Source organism: Stenella coeruleoalba, assembly GCF_951394435.1.
Source record: "Stenella coeruleoalba genome assembly, chromosome: 3".
In the NCBI taxonomy this organism is placed as follows: domain Eukaryota; kingdom Metazoa; phylum Chordata; class Mammalia; order Artiodactyla; family Delphinidae; genus Stenella; species Stenella coeruleoalba.
In genome coordinates, this window is record NC_137148.1 from 30585955 (window position 1) to 30601272 (window position 15318).

Below are 15318 nucleotides of genomic sequence, written 5' to 3' on the forward strand. Positions count from 1 at the left end.
CATCATAATCTACAGTCTGCCCCTCAATGATCGAGTTTTGCCATACTTAAATCTACAACAAAATCTTCTTTTTGTAGTTAACAAAACCAAGAGAAATTGGGTAAGGAAGAGATACAATATAACATAAAAATGCTAACCTCAGTTCTAATCCTATCTCTGCCACTAATTAGCTGTGTGCCTATGAGAATACTTGTCTTATCAGTTTCCTACTGTTTACCTTATGATAAAGGCAACAATACAGTAAGGGGGAAAAAATAATGGAGCAAAGGATACAAAGACATTTCAGAGTAAACACAAATGACCAATAAATACATGAAAAGATGCTCAACCCAACTAGTAATAAAAAACAATTGTCTTCTATCTGACTGGTCAAAATTTATAAGTTATAAAATACCAGGGTTAGTGAGAGTGAGGAGGGAGAGGAAAGGGATACAATCAAAGATGCCTGCTATGAGTCTAAAACTCTTAAGAGGGCAAAATGAAAATAGAAAATTCAGTTTTCAATACACATATACTATAATACAACTATTAGAATTCTAAGTCTCCACACTAGAAAACTTCTACACATGTGCACAAGGAGGCTTGTAAAAGAACACTTATCACACCATCATTTCTGAAAGGTATAATAAAAACCTAGAAGTCTATCAAGAAAGGAATTGTTCAATCATGTATCAATACATCCATTTTATGGACAATCATGCAGCAATCACAAAACATAACACATATCTATCTACCAGATACTGACAAGGAAAGACTTTCAAGGCACAGTTAAATGAAAAAAGCCAATTATGGGAATTTCCTGGTGGTCCATTGGTTAGGGCTCGCCACTTTCACTGCCTTGGCCCAGTTTCAATCCCTGGTCGGGGAACTAAGATCCCGCAAGCCACACGGCGTGGGGGGAAAAAAAAGGCAGAAAAAGGAAAAAAAGCCAATATGAAACAAAACTTAAGCAATAATACAAGTAAAAACATATACACAGAAGTATACTATGTATTCGTATACATGTATACACACAAATAAATACATATATATTATCTATAGATATTTAAAGACATTTATAGGTATTTAGAAATGTATGCATCATATTCTACAATGACATATACAGAACTGATAATGGCTGTTACCTTTGTGGGGAGGACTGGGTTTTACAGGTATGGTGTAGTCATGAAGGACTACAACTTTAACTGCATGTTTGACTACTTTCCATAAAAATATATTAACGTGCTATATAATTAGAAGATAAAGACTACAGCTTATCAGAAACTAACACAACACTGTAAATCAACTATCCTCCAATAAAAAAATTAATTAAAAAGAAAAGACAAAAGCTTATCTAGTCTTACTCCATCAAGAGGGAGGAAAATGAAAATGTTTACAAATGCCAGACTTACTTGGTATGCTACTTCATATAAACAGCCATCCTTTCCAGCCAAGAAAATTCTGCCATTATCAGTGGAAGTTATCGTTAAAAGGTAAGTATTATCAGTAGGAAGAGAATATAAAGGATCTGGAAGTAACTGCATTCCACCACACATACTGTCATTGAGAACTCCAGAACCTATTTTTTTTAAAAGAAAGAATATAGGAATCACTTTAAGAGCTTTCTAAAAGTTTTAAAACAATCACTGTATTATCTTCAGAATTGATACTCTTACTGAGTTCATGATATGCTCAAAAATGTCAAAAAAATGTATGTATAACATACATTTCAAAATTACTATAAAAAGTCTGATAGGAACAGTTTTATAATTCACGTTAAATAGAACCTACAGTATGTATATATAACATATGTAAAATACATAGCACATATATATATAACATAGTAAAACATCAAATAAAAAAACTAACCCAAAGCATTAAATTTTGGAAAAAAGCCTAGGGATATGGTAGTAATAATCATTAATTTTTTCTTTTTTCCTCCACCCCACCCCAATAATCATCAATTTGAGGCTCTGAAATTCAACATTATTTTACCTAAAACACTGGTAGAATGCAAAAGAAACCACTGAACGTGCTTGTAACAAATTAATTGATGGTTTCTTACTTTAAAGGAAAGAGTAATATACATTTCAATGTTCCATATGTTAAAATGGCCATTCAAAAAATTAAAAATGAAGAAATTGAAGGTATTATTTAAAAATCACTGGGGCAACTATTTCTCTTCTACTACCCTTCCTTTATATTGGACATTTAAGAAATGTACACTGATATGGTAAGTAAATCCAAAATAATTTCTGGTGGAAATATTAACCTGAAAGATACCATACCTACAGGGAAATATTTTCCTATGAGCAAATAGACCAGAAAGTTAACTTAGTGAAAAAGATTAGTTTTCAATTATAATATTAAACTGGGCAACATATTTTATTTTAAAAAACACAACATGTGGGGACTTCCCTGGTGGTCCAGTGGTTAAGACTCTGCGCTTCCACTGCAGGGGGTGTGGGTTCCATCCCTGGTCGGGGAAGTTCCACATACCATGCAGGGTGTGGCCAAAAAAACAAACCCCCAAAGCCCCCACAACATGTGGGTTGCTCTACCTGTTTGCAAATTAGTATAACTGAGTCCAAGAATCACTATATCCACAGGGGTTGCCAAAACCAGAAGATGTCGTACGTGAGGTTGAAATATGCCTAAGATAAAGTAAACATGAGTTAGGCACTATTTTCTGGAAAACACCCATCATTTAAGCATTAACAGAATATGGTTACCTTTAATATGAGCTGTGGGTTAACCAGCATATGAAAAGTGTAAAGCTAATTCAATGTTGATGCTAAAACGTTACCACTTATGATCATTTAAATAAGCAGATAATAGTAAAAAAACCAGCCAAACAAACAAAAAACCCAAATCTTAGACACAAACACTTCAGTATTTAATGACATTTAGAATTAGTGTTACAACAATCATAGTAGGGGACTTTAACACCCCACTTTCACCAATGAACGGATTCAAAAAAGAAAATAAATAAGGAAACACAAGCTTTAAATGACACATTAAACAAGATGGACTTAATTGATATTTATAGGACATTCCATCCCAAAACAACAGAATACACTTTCTTCTCAAGTGCTCTTGGAACATTCTCCAGGAGAGATCATATCTTGGGTCACAAATCAAGCCTTGGTAAATTTAAGATAATCGAAATCATATCAAGTATCTTTTCCGAGCACAATGCTATGAGACTAGATATCAATTACAGGAAAAAAAACCTGTAAAAAATACAAACACAGGGAGGCTAAACAATACACTACTAAATAACCAAGAAATCACTGAAGAAATCAAAGAGGAAATCAAAAAATACCTACAAACAAATGACAACGAAAACAGGATGACCCAAAACCTATGCGATACAGGAAAAGCAGTTCTAAGAGGGAAGTTTATAGCAATACAATCCTACCTCAAGAAACATCTTAAATAAACAACCTAATCTTATACCGAAAACAATTAGAGAAAGAAGAACAAAAAACCCCAAAGTTAGCAGAAGGAAAGAAATCATAAAGATCAGATCAGAAATAAATGAAAAAGAAATGAAGGAAACAATAGCAAAGATCAATAAAACTAAAAGCTGCTTCTTTGAGAAGATAAACAAAATGGATAAACCATTAGCCAGATTCAAGAAAATAAGGTAGAAGATTCAAATCAACAGAATAAGAAATGAAAAAGGAGAAGTAAAAACTGACATTGCAGAAATACACAGGATCATGAAAGATGACTACAAGCAACTATATGCCAATAAAATGCACAACCTGGAAGAAATGGACAAATTCTTAGAAAAGTACAACCTTCTGAGACTGAGCCTGGAAGAAACAGAAAATATAAACAGACCAATCATAAGCACTGAAATTGAGACTGTGACTAAAAATCTTCCAGCAAACAAAAGCCCAGGATCAGATGGCTTCACAGGGGAATTCTATGAAACATTTAGAGAAGAGCTAACACCTATCCTTCTCAAACTCTTCCAAAATGTAGCAGAGGAAGGAACACTCCCAAACTCATTCTACAAGGCCACCATCACCCTGATACTAAAACCAGACAAAGATGTCACAAAAAAAGAAAACTACAGGCCAATATCACTGATGAACATAGATGCAAAAATCCTCAACAAAATACTAGCAAACAGAATCCAACAGCACGTTACAAGGATCATACACCGGGCTTCCCTGGTGGCGCAGTGGTTGAGAGTCCGCCTGCCGATGCAGGGGACACGGGTTCGTGCCCCAGTCTGGGAAGATACCACATGCCGCGGAGCAGCTGGGCCTGTGAGCCATGGCCGCTGACCCTGCACGTCTGGAGCCTGTGCTCCGCAACAGGAGATGCTACAACAGTGAGAGGCCTGCGTATCGCAAAAAAAAAAAAAAAAACTCTCCAGAAAGTAGGCACAGAGGGAACTTACCTCAACATAATAAAGGCCATATATGACAAACCCACAGACAACATCATTCTCAATGGTAAAAAACTGAAACCATTTCCTCTAAGACCAGTAACAAGACAAGGCTGTCCAATCTCACCACTACTATTCAACATAATTTGGGAAGTTTTAGCCACAGCAATCAGAGAAGAAAAAGAAATAAAAGGAATCCAAGGTGGAAAAGAGAAAGTAAAGCTGTCGCTGTTTGCAGATGACATGATACTACACATAGAGAATCCTAAAGATGCTACCAGAAAACTACTAGAGCTAATCAATGAATTTGGTAAAGTAGCAGGATACAAAAGTAATGCACAGAAATCTTTTGCAATCCTATACACTAATAATGAAAAATCTGAAAGAGCAATTAAGGAAACACTCCTATTTACCACTGCAACAAAAAGAATAAAATACCTAGGAATAAACCTACCTAAGGAGACAAAAGACCTGTATGCAGAAAACTATAAGACACTGATGAAAGAAATTAAAGATCATACAAACAGATGGAGAAGATATACCATGTTCTTGGATTGGAAGAATCAACATTGTGAAAATGACTATACTACCCAAAGCAATCTACAGATTCAGTGCAATCCCTATCAAACTACTATGGCATTTTTCACAGAACTAGAACAAAAAATTTCACAATTTGTATGGAAACACAAAAGACCCCGAATAGCCAAAGCAATCTTGAGAACAAAAAACGGAGCTGGAGGAATCAGGCTCCCTGACTTCAGACTATACTACAAAGCTACAGTAATCAAGACAGTATGGTACTGGCACAAAAACAGAAATATAGATCAATGGCACAGGATAGAAATCCCAGAGATAAACCCCCGCACATATGGTCACCTTATCTTTGACAAAGGAGGCAGGAATGTACAGTGGAGAAAGGACAGCCTCTTCAATAAGTGGTGCTGGGTAAACTGGACACGTACATGTAAAAGTATGAGATTAGAACACTCCCTAACACCATACACAAAAATAAGCTCAAAATGGATTAAAGACCTAAATGTAAGGCCAGAAACTATCAAACTCTTAGAGGAAAACATAGGCAGAACACTCTATGACATAAATCACAGCAAGATCCTTTTTGACCCACCTCCTAGAGAAATGGAAATAAAAACAAAAATAAACAAATGGGACCTAATGAAACTTCAAAGCTTTTGCACAGCAAAGGAAACCATAAACAAGACCAAAAGACAACCCTCAGAATGGGAGAAAATATTTGCAAATGAAGCAACTGACAAAGGATTAATCTCCAAAATTTATAAGCAGCTCATGCAGCTCAATAACAAAAAAACAAACAACCCAATCCAAAAATGGGCAGAAGACCTAAATAGACATTTTGCCAAAGAAGATATACAGATTGCTAACAAACACATGAAAGAATGCTCAACACCATTAATCATTAGAGAAATGCAAATCAAAACTACAATGAGATATCATCTCACACTGGTCAGAATGGCCATCATCAAAAAATCTAGAAACAATAAATGCTGGAGAGGGTGTGGAGAAAAGGGAACACTCTTGCACTGCTGGTGGGAATGTGAATTGGTTCAGCCACTATGGAGAACAGTATGGAGGTTCCTTAAAAAACTACAAATAGAACTACCATATGACCCAGCAATCCCACTACTGGGCATATACCCTGAGAAAACCATAATTCAAAAATAGTCATGTACCCAAATGTTCATTGCAGCTCTATTTACAATAGCCAGGAGATGGAAACAACCTAAGTGTCCATCATCGGATGAATGCATAAAGAAAATGTGGCACATATATATAATGGAATATTACTCAGCCATAAAAAGAAACGAAATTGAGTTATTTGTAGTGAGGTGGATGGACCTAGAGTCTGTCATACAGAGTGAAGTAAGTCAGAAAGAGAAAGACAAATACCGTATGCTAACACATATATATGGAATATAAGAAAAAAAAAAGTCATGAAGAACCTAGGGGTAAGACAGGAATAAAGACACAGACCTACTAGAGAATGGACTTGAGGACATGTGAAGGGGGAAGGGTAAGCTGTGACAAAGTGAGAGCGTGGCATGGACATATATACACTACCAAAGGTAAAGTAGATAGCTAGTGGGAAGCAGCCGCATAGCACAGGGAGATCAGCTCGGTGCTTTGTGACCACCTGGATGGGTGGGATAGGGAGGGTGGGAGGGAGGGAGACGCAAGAGGGAGGAGATATGGGAACATATGTATATGTATAAATGATTCACTTTGTCATAAAGCAGAAACTAACACACCATTGTAAAGCAATTATACTCCAATAAAGATGTAAAAAAAGAAAAACAAAACTTATGCAAACTTGAAGAGGTAAAAAAAAAAAAGACTAACAAAAAGCAAGATAAAATTCAAGAATTGTAGTTTAACAATTTTAAAGGCAGACTCACTTATACCATAAGGTGAGTAAATTGTTAAATATTCCTAATCACTTTCTGTATTTCTAATTAGAAGTAATTTAGAACAAAACTTCAATAGGAAAGTTAATTACTTAAAGTATAATATCATTTAGTCCTTAAACATTTGGAATCTTATGTACAAACATAATTTAATCTTTATATTTTTATTTCTTACCAGCTTTTGGTTTTACAAGTCCCACAGCAAGAATAGTCTCATTAAGTCCATCAAAATAGGCAAGGTCTCCTCTGTCAACAGTTGAAGAAAAACATGTTATACATGTAAAGGAAAAAGTTTTATAATGTTCTTCAAGACTATAGAATATAATAAATCAGCAAACAAAACTGTTTTAGTTCCAAGACTCAGGCACACAGGCCTACCTAAGGCTAAGCGTAAACCAGGAAAAAGCGGAATGCTGGTCCCCATTCCAAACATCCCCCCCACCAGGTTGCAAGTCTCAAGCAATAACAGTCTACTGCTGCGGCAGGGGCAAGAGGACCCTCTCAGAAGCACAGGCTCACAGGGAGAGCCTATTGCTGGGGGAGAAACAGGAACACTGAGAAAAAATCCAGCAACCCAATCTGTACGCTAAGTGCAAAATACTTCTAAAGGAATTTGAAACCTGTGGTCCACTGAAGGTACCACTGCAACAACAAAACTACACTCGGCTTAACTCCTGAGTTGGAAAAAGTCAACTCCCTCACAATAAAGGCCTACCTGCTAGGCTCTAGCAAAGGAAGAGACGTGCCCACTTCTAAGGATAAAGGGTATTTATTGCAGTATTCACTGTCCTATACATGGTGTCTGGCTTTGCGTAACAAAACATGAGCAAAAGAGCAAGCAAAAAAAAGCCCCAGTGTCAAGAAACAAAGCAATCAACAGAAGCAGAGTCAGATGTCTGAACTATCAGACAGGAAATTTAAAATAAATATAATCAATATAGTATAGGCTCTAATAAAAAAGATGAGCAATATGTATAAACAGGTAAGGCATTTCAGCAGAGCAATGAAAATAATTAGAAATAAGCCAGTGAAAATGTTAGAAATAAAAAGCACAGCACAAAGAATATCTTATATGGACTTTTCAGTAGACTTGACGAAAGAATCAGTAAACATGAAGTTAAAGGTCAATAGAAATTGTCCAAATTGAAATAAAAAGAGAAAAAAGAATGGAGCGTCCAAACAGAGCATCCAAAATTTGTTGGAAAACATCAAGCAGCCTAACAAAAGTATAACAAATCTCAGAAAAGAAAGGAAGAGAACAGGAAAGCACAAATACTTTAATAAGACAATGGTTGAAAATTTTTCAAAAATAACGAAGACTTCAAACCTAGATCCAATAAGCTCAGAGAACAGCAAGCAGGATATATACCAAGAAAAAAAAAATGATCCAGACTTTGAGGAAAACTGGTTGTCCTGCAAAGGGCCACACAAGTGGACAGAAAACACCTACATGGCAACCTACGTGGGGCCAGGTTTCCCAATTTTCCCAATGCTGTGGAATTACACAGGCTCCTTCAACAACTGACACAGCCCCCAGAACTAAGAACAATATTGGGAGAGCTGGGGATTCGAGAAAAGTGAACTGAACAACATTACGTTTGTATCATCCAGATGGAACTGGGATTTATAATAGAAAGCTATCAGAATAACTGAAATGAAGGTTAAGGTTTTTATAGAATTGAATTTAGGAAGTAAAGATTTATATCCAGTACCTGTGCCTTGATTTTTTCAATAGACAATGTTCAAATAATTTTTCTTTAAATGAGTTTAGTTTGAACACACAATAAGGTTGAACCACACTTTCCATGTGGGCAGGGACTGTTTATTCAGTACTGTTCAAGCACAAAAAGTGATACATGATAAGCTCAATGTGGTTTTTAAATGAATAAGTTAGAAGTCAATGGAAATATAAAAATTTCATTAAAGTGAAAACCCTTTTCAACGAAATTATTCTCACATTTATCTATTTTGTAATTTTCTTGCATTAGGTTTTCTTGAAGAGATCAATGCCTAAATGAACAGGTTCTACTCTTTAGTATAAAAATGAATATGTTATGTGTAATATAACAAACTGGGGCAACGTTCATGATACATGAAGAACAATCACAACCTTATATCACTATTATTATGACTATATACCATTTCAACAATAAAAATAGCTAGGAAAATTTCTAATTAAAAAAGAACAGCAAACAAAAATGGTTTAAGCTACAAGTTCTCATATAGTGTCAATTCTGATTCAATGACACTGTATGTTTCTAACAAGTATGTTAACTACTCAGGAGCAAGAGTTACATCTTAATATGGATCTTCCTCTGGTTATCTCACCCCTCACCTAAAGATAATATGATGGAGAACTGGAAGGTAAAATTTTTCTCCAAATAGCCAAGAGTAAGATCATCACATCAATAAACTTTATTTAAGCAAGAATGCCTTGGGCCTTCACTCAGACTCTTTTATACACATTTAATTTACACAAGGTCAAGCCCACAGAATAACAACAAAACTGTTAAGATACTTCAATAAACTAACATCCTCCCACTCCATGATATGCAGGGAAAACAGGGGTCTTTAAAAATCTCAAACCATCCCTCAAAGAATTACTGCTAGACTATCATTATTATAGGAGTTTGGGAAATAAGACTGCTGCTACTCAGAGTGGTACCCAGATCCCCAGCATCACCTGGGAGCTTGTTACAAACGCAGACTCCTGAGCCTTAATGACTAAAACATAATCCACATTTTAACCCCATCCCCAGGTTGGTATGTATACTGAGAAGCACTGACCCGGATGTTAGAAGAATGAAAGATAAACCAGGCAGCTTTTAATGAGTAGAATACTAGTTGTAATAAAGATAATTTAAATTCTAATTATGCTAAAGCAAACCAGTCATAAATACATACCCATCTTCGTAGTTCCACATGAATATGTCACTGTCAATTGTGAGCCAAGCTCTACTGATAGCAGGGAACACGCCCATCATGCAGTTACACTGCATATCTGAGGTAGTGTGGATGTAAGGTAGAAAGATTTCAATCTCATTTTTCTTAAACTTGTTTCAAAAGATTTTGATTTAAAATGTATGATTAGGGCTTCCCTGGTGGCGCAGTGGTTGAGAGTCCGCCTGCCGATGCAGGGGATACGGGTTCGTGCCCCGGTCCGGGAAGATTGCACATGCCATGGAGCGACTAGGCCCGTGAGCCATGGCCGCTGAGCCTGCGCGCGTCCGGAGCCTGTGCTCCGCAACGGGAGAGGCCACAACAGTGAGAGGCCCGCGTACCGCAATAAATAAATAAGTAAAATAAAATAAAATAAAATGTATGATTAAAAAATCATGACTTATTCACTCTTCAATCAAAAGAGCAAATGAATTATCTTTATTTCCAATGAGTTTAATGAAAGCCATAGTGTATGACAGAAATATTTATTATAACTTCTAAATAAAGCTATCTGACCATTTAAAATGTACTCTAAATAACAAATGTAATGTTTTTGCCATTACTAACTTAAAAAAGTATTGATTCTGAGTAATACCATTGGACTTTAACAGTATAAACTGTTTCACTGGACCAGTTTTTCCAATGGTATAAAAGAGTGATTAAAAAAAACCAAAAAACAGGGACTTCCCTGGTGGTGCAGTGATTAAGAATCCACCTGCCAATGCAGGGGACACGGGTTCGATCCCTGGTCCAGGAAGATCCCACATGCCATGGAGCAACGAGGCCTATGCGCCACAACTACTGAAGCCTGCAAGTCTAGAGCCCATGCTCTGCAACAAGAGAAGCCCCCGCTCACCACAAGCAGAGAAAGCCTGCACTCAGCAACAAAGACCGAACGCAGCCAAAAATAAAAGTAAAGAAATTTATAAAAAAACAAAAACCAAAAACAGTCGGCACGCTAAAGTCACAGCCAGGTGACAATCTACAAGCCTCGTATAAAATGAAAAATAGACAAAGAATTATTTACGTAATTATAAGATAACGAAACAATTGTGAAAACAAAATAATTTCCGAATTAAAGAAATATCTCTTGTAGATAGTATAGTATTACCAGAGAATTAAAGAATATTAAGAAACTAAGCAAAGGTAGAGTATATGATAAGGTGTATTATTTATTTAATAACACTATTTTACAAAGTCTCAGAGAAACAATGAAAATATAGATTAGATTTTACTAGTTTTCCTATTTATTTTACAAGCATTTTCCCTAATTTTTCATTTGTTTTCTAAATCACACTGTATTGAAATATGAAGCCCTTTACTCTGAACAGATTAACATACTTTTAAAAGTCAGATTAAATTTTTATATAGCATCTTGATGTCTTTATTATGAGTTACAGACTGATTTTTATAAAAGCTTCCTAGCAAAGAACTATAAATATAGTCCTTTTATAGGGTATGCCACACTGTAAGAAAAACAAATAAAATCTTATTTTTAGAGGATAAGAAAACTCCTCTAACTTCTCAGTCTATGAAGATGGCATTAGTATCAATACTTCAGTTTCTTATACCTTTAGATACAGATTCTTACTGTAATTCTTAGAAATACAATAAATTATAAACTTCAATTCTAAGACACCAGTAAGTGTAAAAACACACCAAAAACTTTTGGGGGGGTATTTCCAGGAGAAAATACCTTGCAGTTTTATTTTAAACATTTTCAGAGCCAGTTCCCAGTTCTAAAATGTTAACATACAGGAAAAAATAAAAACAAAAATCATGGGTCTTTGAATTGAAAAAGAGTGGTAGTAAAAAACTCCCTGTATAGCACTTAATTGGAAAGTAATGCCTTGCCATATATCATTCAAAAATGCAGAGTTGCTTATAAACAATTTACTCTCCTCAATGTCCCCAAACAATTAAAATGTGACTCAATTTTCAACACTCAATTTTACATGAAATTTTCTAGGCACATGGCAAACTACCCACATACTTAAAATGTATTTTAAATAAAACCTTATATGAACTTATACACAATGTGCTAATTAAACACAAAACTAGAATTATAATAATGAGATTACCAATTTTTAAATTTTTTAAAGAGTTAAATACAAAGTAATAGGATACGTCCAAACTGTTCAACAAGTTCAGGTGGGAGAGGAACTCTTCGAATGGAACTGATCTCTGGCAGGTTGGGTACTGACAGCAAACCAGGTCCTTGTAGAGGATAATCCATATCTGACATGCCAGAAACAGTGGGATTATCTACAAAAAATAAAATAAAATAAAAAGCATTTATTTAAAATAATAATGTATTGGACGTCAAATGGGCATACAGAAGTATTGCAAGCTACAAAAAAAATTGTGCATCTGGTTCTAAAGGTATAGAGAGAATAAAGTAGTTCTGATCTGACATAAAGGAGGCCTGATAAATTCCAATGTTAAGATGGGGTGCAATTACTGGTTTCAACACTGAACAGAAGGTTATCTTTCACAAAGACTTTCTGCATAAGAAAAGAAATGTTTAGTTCAATAATTTATAGTGTTTTCCTATTATTTTACTAATCTGAAACGGGAAAAATATTATAAAACAGCTTTGTTATTCTCAGATAAAAACAACTGTGGACAAACAAAATACTGACTGGGGAAAAAACAGCATTTCCTTTCCCACTTAAAAATTTAAAGATTAAAACAATCCATGCCTTTTCCCATTATGTATCCACCCCCCACCCTCAGACCAATATACAAATAAAGGCAACCTCAGAGACGTTGTGGGTTTGGTTCCAGACCACTGCAATAAAATGAACATGCCCAGAAGCGAGTCACATAAATATTTTGGTTTTCCGATGCATGTAAAAGTTATGTTTACACTATACTGACATCTAAGTGTGCAACAGCATTATGTCTAAAAAAACAATGTACACACCTTAATTTTAAAAATATTACTAAAAAATTCTGTCACCTGACAAGGCAGGGGTGCCACCAATCTACTGTTAAAAAAAACAGTATCTGCAAAGCGCAATAAAACAAACCACAATAAAATGAGGTATGCCTGTAATTCCACAAAAGCAATATTTTATTGGGGGGAGGAGTGGGAGAGAATCAGACTACTCTATAAACTGCTCTCAACTGGCAACCTTCTCTTCCTCTAAAGCCCAGACACTAAGGACAAGAGCAGGCTGGTCTATTCAGCCTGTCCTTCCTAGTCCTGAGCAAGGTGTTTTAGTTCTGACTATTTACTATTATTATTTACTCAGGAACCTTTTCAGCCTCTCTAAAGTACAAAGATGTTGGAGGAAACTGACATATAAAACAAATTTTTAAATGTATTATGAAAATTTTTAAAATTTATACAACTAGAGAACAAATGCAATCAATCCCTATGTATTGAGTATCCAGCTTCAAAAATTACCAGTAACATGCCCAGTCATGTTTCATATATGTCAGTCACTATCCACTTTTTCCCTAATGTATTTTTTGAAGCAAATCCCAGACATTCCATTTACTCTTAAAACATAATTTTAATAGAACATTACACATGTTCAACTACAGTAGGAACACAAAGGATGGAATTAATAATTCTGGTGAGGATATAAACCTCACCAGAGTTATTTCTGGTTGAGAAAGCCTTCACAGAGAAAGTGGTATTTAATGGAGTCTGGAAGAATAGCTTGTCAAGCAAAGAAGAACATTCTAGAAATGATGAAGAGTACATGTAAAATGAAATCCTGAAGAGGGGGTTCTTATGGGAAACCTGTTAAATTCGGCATAACTGAAACAAGGAGGTCGAGAATAGGATGGAAGAGGGAAAGGAAATTTGGCTGAAGAGGTAGATGTGTGTAAAGGTGGATAGGTTGGACTGGGGTCAGATATGATGAGAAGACCAGAATGTATGGACTGTTTGTACACCTTGCTTTCAGAAATAAGGAGTACAAAGGGAAGAGCGCTATTCAGGATGAGAGTTGCTAACAGGCCACTCAGTTCTTTTAAGACAAGCCCACTGGTAAGTAGCTGCCAGGAGTAAATACTCTTCGCTTTGTTTCTGTCTTTTCTCTGATTATAAGTCAATTAATGACTTTTTATAAATTGTCAAAGCTGTCTTTTAGGTTTACATTGCAGATTAACCTGGTTAGATTATCTTGGTTCTTGCTTACCAAAAATCTTGTTTTTATCTTATTTACTCTTCTCCAATTTCCACCTCACAAAGGGGGTCACTTTTTTTCTAGCAACTTGTGTGATTCTATATGCCTTGAGGAGCCTGGCCTTAATTTAAAACAGATAAACAGAATATTTTACGGACACCTCTCTTTGTTGGCACAAAAATCTGCTTTACCCTCCGTGTTCACCCATCATCAGTGCTGATTTCCCTTCATTCCGCTAGTAGTTCTTTTTAACATCTTTCAGGACTTCATATTACACTAACTCCATACATAATAAAGCATATCTCTGAGCGAACATAGTAAATTTCCAAATTAACTTCGTATGCTCTTCAATTTTACTCCAACATTAATATGAGGTATTAACAAGGATGAGAATTGGATCAGGTGATCCTTCTCATCTGGTCTTAGCGATACACACTTGGAGGCAATGAGAAGCTCATTAAGGCTGGAAACTTTGCCTCTTTCTGCTTCAAATGGGGGCTTGCTCCTCATTCCTATCCCCTGAGGTGCCTGTAATGAAGAAAGTGAGAGAAGGAAAAACATTGAAAATGGGCTCTTTTCCGCCCTTCAAAATGCAGCAAACAGCGTCCCAGATCTCAGGATATCTTCGCCGATTCACCCTGCGGATAAGGATCTATTTAGGGAGTCAGACGAGAGTCCTTTGGGATGAGAAACAGTCACCAACTTGGCAACGATCACTCACTTGGGGCAGACACCATGAGCAGATCGGAAAGGTCCGGGTACATGCGGTCTTCTTGTAACTGACGGTCGATGAGCCGCCCCGCATTTTCCAAAGCTTCCTGCAGGGCTGCGGCCGACGTGGACGCCGGCATTGCCGAGCCCAGCAAAGAAGACGGCATATCGAAAATCGGAGACAACAGCGACCGGAGAAAGGCAAAAAGCAATGAGAAATAAGAGAAATCCCAAGACGCTAGCTCAGCCCCAAAGCTTAGGGCGCGCGCGCCAAACAAGTGCCCCGGCGCCAGCGCATGACGTACTTCCGGTTCATAGGGTGGGGACTATGAAGCCAGCTTTTCGGCGCTGGGAAGAGGAAGCTGTTAGAGGGGGCTGGACGTTGGGGGTGGAGCTAGTGAGCGGGAGGTGCTTCGAAGTGGGCAGGCTGGTTGTTCTGGGCGGGAGCGGGAAATCGGTGGTGGGAGTGGAGGAAGGGAGGGAAGGAGGGAGGAAGGGGAAAGGGGAGGGACTGGGGAAGGGGAGGGATGGGACGGGGTTGGTAGGGGTGGGGAGCAGGAGGGAGCGGGGTCCGGGTAAGTGCGAGCCGGTTAGTGCGGGGGCAGCGCAGGCTGCTCGGGTTCTGGTGGGTTTAGCGCGCGCTTGGATCTGAGTGCCTCGGGGATCGGAAACCTGCAACAGCAACTATTTTGAGTATGCG

At 36.9% G+C, this 15318-nt stretch overlaps 1 protein-coding gene across 2 annotated transcripts in view; it reads right to left on the minus strand.

The window, feature by feature from the left end:
• The window catches only part of NUP155 (nucleoporin 155), a 58920-nt gene extending 44023 nt beyond the window's left edge, over nucleotides 1–14897 (minus strand). The window contains exons 1-6 of one of the 2 annotated variants that reach the window (XM_079918747.1): nucleotides 14629–14897; nucleotides 11893–12030; nucleotides 9730–9826; nucleotides 7001–7071; nucleotides 2541–2633; nucleotides 1392–1558 (exon numbers count right to left, since the gene is read on the minus strand). In XM_079918747.1, the coding sequence (XP_079774873.1) occupies nucleotides 1392–1558; nucleotides 2541–2633; nucleotides 7001–7071; nucleotides 9730–9826; nucleotides 11893–12030; nucleotides 14629–14785 (723 nt within the window). In that variant the 5' untranslated portion in view covers nucleotides 14786–14897. Of the gene's footprint in view, nucleotides 1–1391; nucleotides 1559–2540; nucleotides 2634–7000; nucleotides 7072–9729; nucleotides 9827–11892; nucleotides 12031–14628 lie in introns of those variants that run through there. The other variant, XM_079918748.1, reaches the window with a different exon arrangement.
• Nucleotides 14898–15318: the final 421 nt, after the last annotated feature.